This window comes from Cervus canadensis, chromosome 4 (genome assembly GCF_019320065.1).
Source record: "Cervus canadensis isolate Bull #8, Minnesota chromosome 4, ASM1932006v1, whole genome shotgun sequence".
NCBI lineage: Eukaryota > Metazoa > Chordata > Mammalia > Artiodactyla > Cervidae > Cervus > Cervus canadensis.
The window spans coordinates 65865077-65877545 of record NC_057389.1 but is presented as its reverse complement, the minus strand read 5'-3'; the positions used below and the strand labels follow the sequence as shown (position 1 = coordinate 65877545).

The 12469-nt window shown below is 36.8% G+C and overlaps 1 protein-coding gene across 1 annotated transcript; it reads left to right on the top strand.

The window, feature by feature from the left end:
- The first annotated feature begins 326 nt into the window (after positions 1-326).
- On the top strand, positions 327-1353 carry LOC122439234 (olfactory receptor 2T1). Its single transcript, XM_043464326.1, has one exon. It carries the CDS (start codon positions 327-329, stop codon positions 1290-1292), a length of 966 nt encoding a protein of 321 aa, XP_043320261.1. The 3' UTR covers positions 1293-1353.
- Positions 1354-12469: the final 11116 nt, after the last annotated feature.

The following is a 12469-nucleotide window of genomic DNA, read 5'->3' as shown; positions in this document are numbered from 1 at the left end:
ATATCATGGTGTGCATCCTTAAGTATTATGTGTATCACTGTTGTATGATAGTATCTGCTGATGTCATCTTGTCCAATGATTTAAAGAATTATTGATTTAAAATAATTTTACTTAAAACCCTTCTAGAACAGACTAGTTGCTAAGTATCAAAATAGCAAAGTAATATGAAGAAAAATATGTTAAATGTTTTCTCCCAACTTTTAGAAATATAGCAAAGTAATAAACTTTTAGAAACTTACTTCTTAACACACAATCTGTATGCTGTATTAATTCCTTGCAAATATCATGGTTTTGTTTGAAAGAGTCTAGGTCACAGCAGTGCCCTCATGGGATCAATGGAAGAGTACAACACATCCTCTACAGACTTTACCTTCATGGGGTTGTTCAATAGAAAGGAAACATCAGGCCTGCTTTTTGCCATCATCTCTATTATCTTTTTTACTGCACTGATGGCCAACGGGGTCATGATATTTCTGATCCGCACTGATTCACACCTCCACACTCCCATGTACTTCCTACTTAGCCACCTCTCCTTCATTGACATGATGTACATCTCTACCATTGTGCCCAAGATGTTGGTAGATTACCTACTGGATCAGAGAACCATCACCTTTGTGGGATGCACAGCTCAACATTTCCTCTACCTCACTCTTGTGGGAGCTGAGTTCTTCCTGTTGGGTCTCATGGCCTATGACCGCTACGTGGCCATCTGCAACCCACTCCGTTATCCAATCCTAATGAGCCGCCGTGTTTGCTGGATGATTATAGCAGGTTCCTGGTTTGGGGGCTCTTTAGATGGCTTTCTTCTAACTCCCATAACCATGAGTTTCCCTTTCTGCAACTCTCGGGAAATTAACCACTTCTTCTGTGAGGCACCTGCAGTCCTGAAATTGGCTTGTGCAGACACAGCTCTCTATGAGACAGTGATGTATGTGTGTTGTGTCTTGATGCTGCTGATTCCTTTCTCTGTGGTGATTGCCTCCTATGCTCAAATCCTGACCACAGTCCACCGCATGAGCTCAGTGGAAGGGAGAAAGAAGGCATTTGCCACCTGTTCATCTCACATGACAGTGGTGACCTTGTTCTATGGGGCTGCCATGTACACGTACATGCTGCCACACTCTTACCACAGGCCAGAACAAGACAAAGTCTTCTCTGTGTTCTACACCATCCTCACACCCATGCTGAATCCACTCATCTACAGTTTGAGAAACAAAGATGTGACTGGAGCTATGAAGAGGGTATTGGGCAGGTTCAAGGGTACACAGAGAGTGTCAGGGGATGCTTTTTGACACTTGGCTCCTTCCTATGCAAATGGTGAATGGGAGCCTCTTTGACCAATGTGGCCATACTCAGTGAAAGATTAAACTGGAGGATAGGTTCAAATGTGCAGGAAAAAAAATCCTTATAAAAAGTGTGTCTTCTTGGTCTCCTTTCCTTCATCTTCATTTCCTCCTGCCCTATTCATATGTATTCAAAATAAATGCTCTGTGATTTCCAGAAACACAAACTAAAATTGTAATTTTACCTTTCAGAGGTAAAATAAATTGCATGAGATTTTAGATAGCATGAAGTATGTTAAGGAGTACAAGAGAGAAGTGTACAAGAGAGAGGAGTACAAACATACATGATTCTAGTGTATAAATAGAGCTCACCATCTAAGGATAAGAGAAATCTTTTTTTTTTTTTCTCTCTAGGTTTATATTAATACTCTGATCCAGCCATTTAGGAAGACAGATGGATAGCTAACTGTACATCCCAGATGTCAGATGGTAGGAAAAGTCACTGAGCCTATTTTCTCAAGAAGCCATTATATTTACTAAAATCATTAGGTGATTTTTTTTTATTTTATGTAGAAATAAAGTATTTAACTTTAGCTTGTTTGCAACACATTGTCAAGAACTATTTGTGAGAGAAGCTAAAATTGGTGGAAGAGAGCAAACGACATTGTCCAGAGAAGACAACATGATGGGACTGTTTTCCTGAAAGCATTTCTAAGATGTTGGAGAAACATCAGTTCAGTTCAGTTCAGTCGCTCAGTCGTGTCTGACTCTTTGCGACCCCATGAATTGCAACATGCCAGGCCTCCCTGTCCATCACCAACTCCCGAAGTTTACTCAAACTCATGCCCATCGAGTCGGTGATGCCATCCAGCCATCTCATCCTCTGTCGTCCCCTTCTCCTTCTGCCCCCAACCCCTCTCAGCATCAGGGTCTTTCCAGTGAGTCAACTCTTCACATGAGGTGGCCAAAGTATTGGAGTTTCAGCTTCAGCATCAGTCCTTTCAGTGAACACCCAGGACTGATCTCCTTTAGGATGGACTGGTTGGATCTCCTTGCAGTCCAAGGGACTCTCAAGAGTCTTCTCCAACACCACAGTTCAAAAGCATCAATTTTTCGGTGCTCAGCTTTCTTCGCAGTCCACTCTCACATCCATACATGACCATTGGTAAAACCATAGCCTTGACTAGATGGACATTTGTTGGCAAAGTAATGTCTATGCTTTTTAATATGCTATCTAGTTTGGTCATAACTTTCCTTCCAAGGAGTAAGCGACTTTTAATTTCAAGCACCATCTGCAGTGATTTTGTAGCCCCCCAAAATAAAGTCTGACACTGTTTCCACTGTTTCCCCATCTATTTCCCATGAGAAACATACAGAGGTACAATTTAGAAAGATACTAAACTAATTTTTCAAATATGTCACAAATTAAGACATGTGGCATCTTATCTTATCAAGAATAAGCATGTCAGTCATATAATAGAAGTTAGGTCATAGTTCACATCCATAGCCCCACTGAACCAGGAATTGAGAACAGAAAGGATGTGGCAAATCATGTTCACATCCTATAAGACTCTATAAAGTATTCACTCAAGGATAAAAGGGGCAACTTTACTAAATTCCTTATGTTTATTTTCATATTAGTAAATCTGTCCAAAACTTAGCAACTTAAACGTCTTGTCAGATTCATCAACCTCATAATAAATGAAGCACTCATTGTGAGTTCTAATTTACTGATGAGAAAAATTGGGGTCAAGGAATCCTTTGGAGTAACATTTTTTTCCCCTGTTTTAAAAATAGATTTATTTTTAAGAACAGTATTAGTTTAACAGAAAAATTAAGTTGAAGATACAGAGTAGGGTAACATTTCAATTAATGCCCTAAATTGCAGGATTTCAGGAATGTGATTAATGGAATATGTATCTTTCAGATACAGGTCCCTCATTCATTCATTCGTGGTAGATGTTAATACAATAGACAAAGCACTCTCACTCAAAGCGTTATATTTCAACTGGGCCAATACAATAAAAAGAAAGTACAAGCAAGAAAACCAGCAAACAATTTATATTTCCATCACATTGTATGTAACTGCAGTTGCCAAGGCTGAACTTATCCATAACTTATGCCCTAGGAGGTACATACTTGGGTAAATTTCTAACAGATATATATACATAAGCTTCACCAGACGTCATGTGGCAACAAACAAAAAATCAGAAGCTACCCAAAAGCTCACTCATGGTGAAATGAAGACATCAATTGTGACATATCCAATATAACAAGTGTTGCAGCACCACTAGTAACAACATGGATTTATCTCAAAAATGTAATGTTGGACTAATGAAGCAAGTTGTTACAAAAGTGAGTATTTATATAAAATACAGATCCAGCAAGACTAACCCAACCTTTGGGAAGGTTAGTAGTTGGCATAGTGCATAAGAAGACTTCCTGTGCTGGTGATTTTCTGTTTCTAGATGTGGATACATGATACGTTCAGTGTTTATTTTGAAAAAGAATTGATCAAGTTCAAATTTTTGTATGTTTAAAAATTTTTACATTTCTTATACTTTAATAAAAAAAGTTTATATATAAATATCATGTTTTCTTTATTTATAAGATCTTTAAAATTTACTCAGTTGAATTCTTTTTTTTTTATTTTTTTAGAATGTTGGTGGGAGTGTAGTAATCTGAAGGAAACTTCTGATAACTTCAAGGACAACATGCACATGGGCACCCACAAACACTTTGAGTTCTCTGACATTTTTGCCATTTCTGAGGGTTGTGGGAAAGTTCTCTTGTGTTGAGCACCACCCTCTTTCTGTTGAGCCACTGATTTAATTGGCTTTTTAACCCCAGAGCAGGTCATCTTGAGCTAACAGAAGCTTCCACACTGAACCCAAGCCCCTAAACCTCTATTCCGTATGCAGTTACCCTTCTGATTGGCATCCTCAGACCTCAGTTCTGTCGTCAGACTCCACTTTAGGAATTGCTGGTGGTTCCATCAGCAGTCCTAGATTTGATTGGAATCCCAGTCCACAGGCCGCAGTCTGCAGATTCAGGTCTTTTCTCTGTCCCCAGTTCCACACTGGACATTCCTGGTGGTTCACACAGGCCTACTACAGGCCAGTTCATGGTAACATCTCTTTGGTTTCTACTGGTCTGTTAAATTTTAACCTGAGATAAAACTGGTTAGAGTGTGTGCTGCCTATTACTCAGACTCCATGTAACAATAAATTTTTCATGGAATGGATTAGGTTGACACAAAGTCACCTGCCACCTCAAGAAAATTCCTGTGCATTGATGTACACTGGAAAACATCACACAATACCCAACCTAGTGGTACAACTGCTTATGTATTAGGTTGGATTTGAAAGATTCAAAAGCTAAGGAAATGGGATTCTCAAATTCCAAAGAATTGAGTGTGTGACCTTCCAACACATCTGCTTTATTTATGTATAAGAACTCAATACCCTTTATTTGGATATCATCTGTACCTTGTGACTTGGATTAACACCTTTATTTGCCTAATTCTGAAGACATTTAAGTGCATTGTATCACATTTCACCTTGGCTAATAGGAAATCTACTCATTAGTCCCTCAATTGATCTGGTCAATAAATAATAACATATTTTACATTAAAAATCTGATACCAAGTACCTATGATTTCAGGTAATGGAAAGTCAGATTATGACTAAAATTCTGAGAGTATTACAATGGCTGCTTCATATAGAGTGAATGGTAGGAGAAAAAAACACATTAAAGCAGAAAGACCTCTTTGGCTGTCTTTCATATGTTCTGAAGAAAGATGCTCCTCTTACAGCTTAGAGTTTCAGAACTAAATATGTTAAGATGTATGTAACTTGACACATATTTTGAAGGCATGGATAATAGAAGCAGATGATATGTTGAGTTTGGGGTGTGAAAGAAATAGAATCAAGAAGAACTTCTACATAGCAGGCCTGAGCAATAAAGTAGATGGTGAACATCTTTGTTGAAATAGAGTGAAGCAGGGTTTGTGCATAGAATTGAGAGTTCTTTTTTAAGAATGTTAAATTTCAAATGTCTATTGAGTATCTAAGTGGAGATACAATATAAAAAGCTGGATATTTTAATCTGTATATAATTTGAGTTACTAAGGGTAAAGGTAGGCTGTAGGAGTCATTTCATGCAGATGAATGCAAAGACATGCTTATCCTCCTGCTCAGGTTTAGTTGCTCAGTCATGTCCAACTCTTTGCAGTCCTTTGGATTGTAGCCTGCCAGGCTCCTCTGTCCATGTATTTTTCAGGCAAGAATACTGAAGTGTGTTGCCACTTTTTCCTCCAGACGATTTTCCCAACCCAGAGACTGAATTAGCGTCTCTTGTGTCTCCTGCATTGGCAGATGGATTCTTTGTTTCTCAGCAGTTAGGAATTAGGTTAAAAGATACACCTAGAGAGGCATTGTGTAGATAGGGAAGAAATGAAAACTGAAGAACTTGGTCAGGGAAATTTCAATGTATTGATGTCAGGCCATGGAATAGGTGGCAATAAATTGTTAGAAAAGATGTGAAAGGGAAGAGTACACCATCTGAAATACTGGGTTTAGTTTGACTAATGTGAAACAGAAAGTTGAACACCTGAGTAACCAAGTTCATAGACACATTTATTCTCTCTAGAGATATTTCTGTGGCATGATTGAGAACACCCTATAAAGTGTGTTTATAAACACCCTACAAACACCCTATCAGAAGAAAGGTGAAGTTATATCTTGAGAGTTATGTGGGGTTAAGGTAAGGTTTAGCAATTCTTTTGGGTATGAATAATATTAATACTATTTGGGTTTTGCCAGTCAATCCTAAAGAAAATCAACTCTGAATATTCATTGCAAGGACTGATGCTGAAGCTGAAGCTCCAACACTTTGGTCACCTGATGCAAAGGGCCAGCTCATGGGAAAAGACCCTGATGCTGGGAAAGATGAAGGCAAAAGGAGAAGTGGGTGGCAGAGGATGAACGGTTAGCCCCAGTGGCTCAATGGACATGAATATGAGCAAACTGTGGGAGATAATGGAAGACAAAGAAGGCTGGTGTGCTACAGTCCATGAGGTCACAAATAGTCCGACATGACTTAGTGACTCAGGAAAAACAGTAGCAATTTAGATTTTGACAAGAAATGTCTGGTGTTGAAAGAAAAATCAAGTGATTCCAGAGAGGAGTATTTCAGGATGAAGGTTTGTTAATTGGGTGAAAGAGATTGGAATACAGAGTCCAGTTGGAAGGTTTAATTTTGAATGGGAACAGAAACACTTCCTCATAAAAAGCAAGGTTAAAAAAAAAAAAAAAAGCAAGGTTAGAGTACATAAAATGAGGAAAAAGAAAATTGAATAATTTTAATTTGTTCCCTTACTTCCATTATTTCTACTCCCTAATCCATCACTATTATGCAGCTACCTGCTTATTTATTTTTTCTTTTAACACACGCCTAATAGATGAATTTCTATGGTCTTGGAGACACTATCTATGACAGCCAAATTTTTAGTTGAAATTATTGTTTGAGTTCTTTTAAACTATTAGTTCGATTGATTTAAGCAGAAGAATGTAAAAAATTCTAAATCCCACAGTTAGAAACTTCACAAATTTTTGAGATTTTGCCCTTCAGTTTTGACCTGTCTCATTTACTGAGAATTGATAGCAAAGCTCACAGTCTGCAGTCCATTTACAGTGTTATTTGCTTGGAATTTCTGAATTTGCGGCTACCTGGATTTAATATCATTACAGAAGAATGTGATGGGTGACTAAACTGTGTCAACTTATACAAACTGCTTCTGTGCTTTGGCCTGAGTATTCAATAGATCAGATATCTGGTTAGCACATGACCAACTAGTTCTCCTTTCTTTTTTTCTTCATAGCTTTATCACTAAGGTATGCATCCCTAAAAATCATAGTTTATTTTTGCCTATTGTTGAACTTAAAAATATTGCTATACCACATTTATTGTTTTCATATTTGGTTATTTCACTGAATATTGCATTTATGATATTAATCTTTTTTTTCTTTATTGGTATAGATGCAGTTTGCTCACTTTTCCTTAGTGTTTGGCATTCCATTGAGTGAATATATTCCAGTTGATGTACATCCATTCTATGGTTTTTAGGTATATTTTGTTTCCAGTTTTGTCTATCTGAAATGATTTTGCTTTTGATATTTCTATACCTGTGTTTTCACACACAAATGGCCCCAAAATGGGGTGTATACCTGAGTGAAATTTATGGAAAGTAAAGTTTGCACACCTTAAAATCTACTACAATTTGTATTTCAAAATAACTATGCCAATTTATAATCCATCTAGCAGTGTAGCTCTTCATTTGATTAATATTTGGTATTGACTGAATTTTTTATTATGTGTATATCTTTGATTATATAATGCTACCCAACATGGTTTTAGTATCTACTTATTTGATTTCTAATGTATTTGAATAATTCATTTGTTTTCCAGTCACTTAGATTTCTTTTGTAAAGTGCCTACTTTTTACCCATTTTTAATTAGATTTCTGCTTTTTTTTTAAGATGCACACAATTTTTTTAAAAAATGAATATGCTGTGTATTTTTAGTTCGTTATATAATGTACAATTGGTGACATTTGCATTTTTGATTCTCATCTATATGTAAATAGAATTATCAATAGTTTTTAATGTCAGTGTGTTTATGTCTTATTTAATTAATTATTCTACAACAGTAAAGGGGCTTCCCAGGTGGCTCTAATGCTAAAGAACCCACCTGCCAATGCAGGAAATGTAAGATGTGGACTCGATCCCTGGGTCAGGAAGATTCCCTGGAAGAGGGCATGGCAACCCACTCTAGTATTCTCACCTGGAGAATCCCATGAACAGAGGAGCTTGGCAGGCTACAGTCCATAGGGTCACCAAAGTTAGACATGACTGAAGCAACTTAGCACACATAACAATAAAGTCATGAAGATATTCTTCTATTTTGTCTTCTAAAGACTAATTAATGTTGTAATGTTCTTTATCTTTCTGGCTTACTTCACTCTGTATAATGGGCTCCAGCTTCATCCATCTCATTAGGACTGATTCAAATGAATTCGTTTTAACAGCTGAGTAATATTCCATGGTGTATATGTACCACAGCTTCCTTATCCATTCATCTGCTGATGGGCATCTAGGTTGCTTCCATGTCCTGGCTATTATAAACAGTGCTGCGATGAACATTGGGGTGCACGTGTCTCTTTCAGATCTGGTTTCCTCAGTGTGTATGCCCAGAAGTGGGATTGCTGGGTCATATGGCAGTTCTATTTCCAGTTTTTTAAGAAATCTCCACACTGTTTTCCATAGTGGCTGCACTAGTTTGCACTCCCACAAACAGTGTAAGAGGGTTCCCTTTTCTCCACACCCTCTCCAGCATTTATTGCTTGTAGACTTTTGGATAGCAGCCATCCTGACTGGCGTGTAATGGTACCTCATTGTGGTTTTGATTTGCATTTCACTAATGATGAGTGATGTTGAGCATCTTTTTCATGTGTTTGTTAGCCATCTGTAAGTCTTCTTTGGAGAAATGTCTGTTTAGTTCTTTTGCCCATTTTTTGATTGGGTCATTTATTTTTCTGGGATTGAGCTGCAGGAGTTGCTTGTATATTTTTGAGATTAATCCTTTGTCTGTTGCTTCATTTGCTATTATTTTCTCCCAATCTGAGGGCTGTCTTTTCACCTTACTTATAGTTTCCTTTGTAGTGCAAAAGCTTTTAAGTTTCATTAGGTCCCATTTGTTTAGTTTTGCTTTTATTTCCAGTATTCTGGGAGGTGGGTCATAGAGGATCTTGCTGTGATTTATGTCGGAGAGTGTTTTGCCTATGTTCTCCTCTAGGAGTTTTATAGTTTCTGGTCTTACATTTAGATCTTTAATCCATTTTGAGTTTATTTTTGTGTATGGTGTTAGAAAGTGTTCTAGTTTCATTCTTTTACAAGTGGTTGACCAGTTTTCCCAGCACCACTTGTTTAAAGAGGTTGTCTTTTTTCCATTGTATATCCTTGCCTCCTTTGTCAAAGATAAGGTGTCCATAGGTTCGTGGATTTATCTCTGGGCTTTCTATTTGTTCCATTGATCTATATTTCTGTCTTTGTGCCAGTACCATACTGTCTTGATGACTGTGGCTTTGTAGTAGAGTCTGAAGTCAGGCAGGTTGATTCCTCCAGTTCCATTCTTCTTTCTCAAGATTGCTTTGGTTATTCGAGGTTTTTGTATTTCCATGCAAATTGTGAAATTATGTGTTCTAGTTCTGTGAAGAATACCGTTGGTAGCTTGATAGGGATTGCATTGAATCTATAGATTGTTTTGGGTAGTATAGTCATTTTGACAATATTGATTCTTCCAATCCATGAACACGGTATATTTCTCCATCTGTTTGTGTCCTCTTTGATTTCTTTCATCAGTGTTTTATAGTTTTCTATGTATAGGTCTTTTGTTTCTTTAGGTAGATATACTCCTAAGTATTTTATTCTTTTTGTTGCAATGGTGAATGGTATTGTTTCCTTAATTTCTCTTTCTGTTTTTTCATTGTTAGTATATAGGAATGCAAGGGATTTCTGTGTGTTAATTTTATATCCTGCAACTTTACTATATTCATTGATTAGCTCTAGTAATTTTCTGGTAGAGTCTTTAGGGTTTTCTATGTAGAGGATCATGACATCTGCAAACAGCAAGAGTTTCACTTCTTCTTTTCCTATCTGGATTCCTTTTACTTCTTTTTCTGCTCTGATTTCTGTGGCCAAAACTTCCAACACTATGTTGAATAGTAGTGGTGAGAGTGGGCACCCTTGTCTTGTTCCTGATTTCAGGGGAAATGCTTTCAATTTTTCACCATTGAGGGTGATGCTTGCTGTGGGTTTGTCATATATAGCTTTTATTATGTTGAGATATGTTCCTTCTATTCCTGCTTTCTGGAGAGTTTTAATCATAAATGAGTGTTGAATTTTGTCAAAGGCTTTCTCTGCATCTATTGAGATAATCATATGGTTTTTATCTTTCAATTTGTTAATGTGGTGTATTACATTGATTGATTTGTGGATATTAAAGAATCCTTGCATTCCTGGGATAAAGCCCACTTGGTCGTGGTGTATGATTTTTTTTAATATGTTGTTGGATTCTGTTTGCTAGAATTTTGTTAAGGATTTTTTGCATCTATGTTCATCAGTGATATTGGCCTGTAGTTTTCTTTTTTTGTGGCATCTTTGTCTGGTTTTGGAATTAGGGTGATGGTGGCCTCATAGAATGAGTTTGGAAGTTTACCTTCCTCTGCAATTTTCTGGAAGAAGTTTGAGTAAGATAGATGTTATCTCTTCTCTAAATTTTGGTAGAATTCAGCTGTGAAGCGATCTGGTCCTGGGCTTTTGTTTGCTGGAAGATTTTTGATTACAGTTTCGATTTCCTTGCTTGTGATGGGTCTGTTAAGATCTTCTATTTCTTCCTGGTTCAGTTTTGGAAAGTTATATTTTTCTAAGAACTTTTCCATTTCATCCAAGTTGTCCATTTTATTGGCATAGAGCTGCTGGTAGTAGTCTCTTATGATCTTTTGTATTTCAGTGTTGTCTGTTGTGATCTCTCCATTTTCATTTCTAATTTTGTTAATTTGGTTCTTCTCTCTTTGTTTCTTAATGAGTCTTGCTAATGGTTTGTCAATTTTGTTTATTTTTTCAAAAAAAACAGCTTTTAGCTTTGTTGATTTTTGCTATGGTCTCTTTAGTTTCTTTTGCATTTATTTCTGCCCTAATTTTTAAGATTTCTTTCCTTCTGCTAACCCTGGGGTTCTTCATTTCTTCCTTCTCTAATTGCTTTAGGTGTAGAGTTAGGTTATTTATTTGGCTTTTTTTTTTTTTTTTTATGTAAGCCTGTAATGCTATGAACTTTCCCCTTAGCACTGCTTTTACAGTGTCCCATAGGTTTTGGGTTGTTGTGTTTTCATTTTCATTCATTTCTATACATATTTTGATTTCTTTTTTTGATTTCTTCTATGATTTGTTGGTTATTCAGAAGCGTGTTATTTAGCCTCCATATGTTTGAATTTTTAACAATTTTTTTCCTGTAATTGAGATCTAATCTTACTGCACTGTGGTCAGAAAAGATGACTGGAATGATTTCAATTTTTTTGAATTTTCCAAGACCAGATTTATGGCCCAGGATGTGATCTATTCTGGAGAAGGTTCCGTGTGCACTTGAGAAAAAGGTGAAGTTGATTGTTTTGGGGTGAAATGTCCTATAGATATCAATTAGGTCTAGCTGGTCCATTGTGTCATTTAAGGTTTGTGTTTCCTTGTTAATTTTCTGTTTAGTTGATCTATCCATAGTTGTGAAAGTGGGGTATTAAAGGTCTCCCCTATATTGTGTTACTATTAATTTCCTCTTTCATACTGCGTTAGCGTTGCCGTACTATTGCGGTGCTCTATGTTGGGTGCATATATATTTAATAATTGTTATAATCTTCTCTTGAATCCTTTGATCATTATGTAGTGGTCCTTCTTTTGTCTCTTTCACAATCCTTTATTTGAAAGTCTATTTTATCTGATATGAGTATTGCGACTCCTGCTTTCTTTTGGTCTCCGTTTGCATGAAATTTTTTTTTCCAGCCCTTCACTTTTAGTCTGTATGTGTCTCTTGTTTTGAGGTGGGTCTCTTGTAGACAGCATATATTGGGGTCTTGTTTTTGTATCCATTCAGCCAATCTTTGTCTTTTGGTTGGGGCATTCAACCCATTTACATTTAGGGTAATTATTGATAGGTGTGGTCCCGTTGCCATTTATTTTGTTGTTTTGGGTTCACGTTTATACAACCTTTCTGTATTTCCTGTCTAGAGAAGATCCTTTAGCATTTGTTGAAGAGCTGGTTTGGTGGTGCTGAATTCTCTCAGCTTTTGCTTATCTGTAAAGCTTTTGAATTCTCCTTCATATCTGAATGAGATCCTTGCTGGATACAGTAATCTAGGTTGTAGGTTATTCTCTTTCATTACTTTCAGTATGTCCTGCCATTCCCTTCTGGCCTGAGGTTTCTATTGAAAGATCAGCTGTTATCCTTATGGGAATCCCCTTGTGTGTTATTTGTTGTTTCTCCCTTGCTGCTTTTAATATTTGTTCTTTGTGTTTGATCTTTGTTAATTTGATTAATATGTGTCTTGGGGTGTTTCGCCTTGGGTTTATCCTGTTTGG

What these genes read in the sequence shown, in the direction of transcription:
- LOC122439234 (XM_043464326.1), top strand. Translation starts at nt 327, where the DNA reads ATGGGATCAATGGAAGAGTACAACACATCCTCTACAGACTTTACCTTC.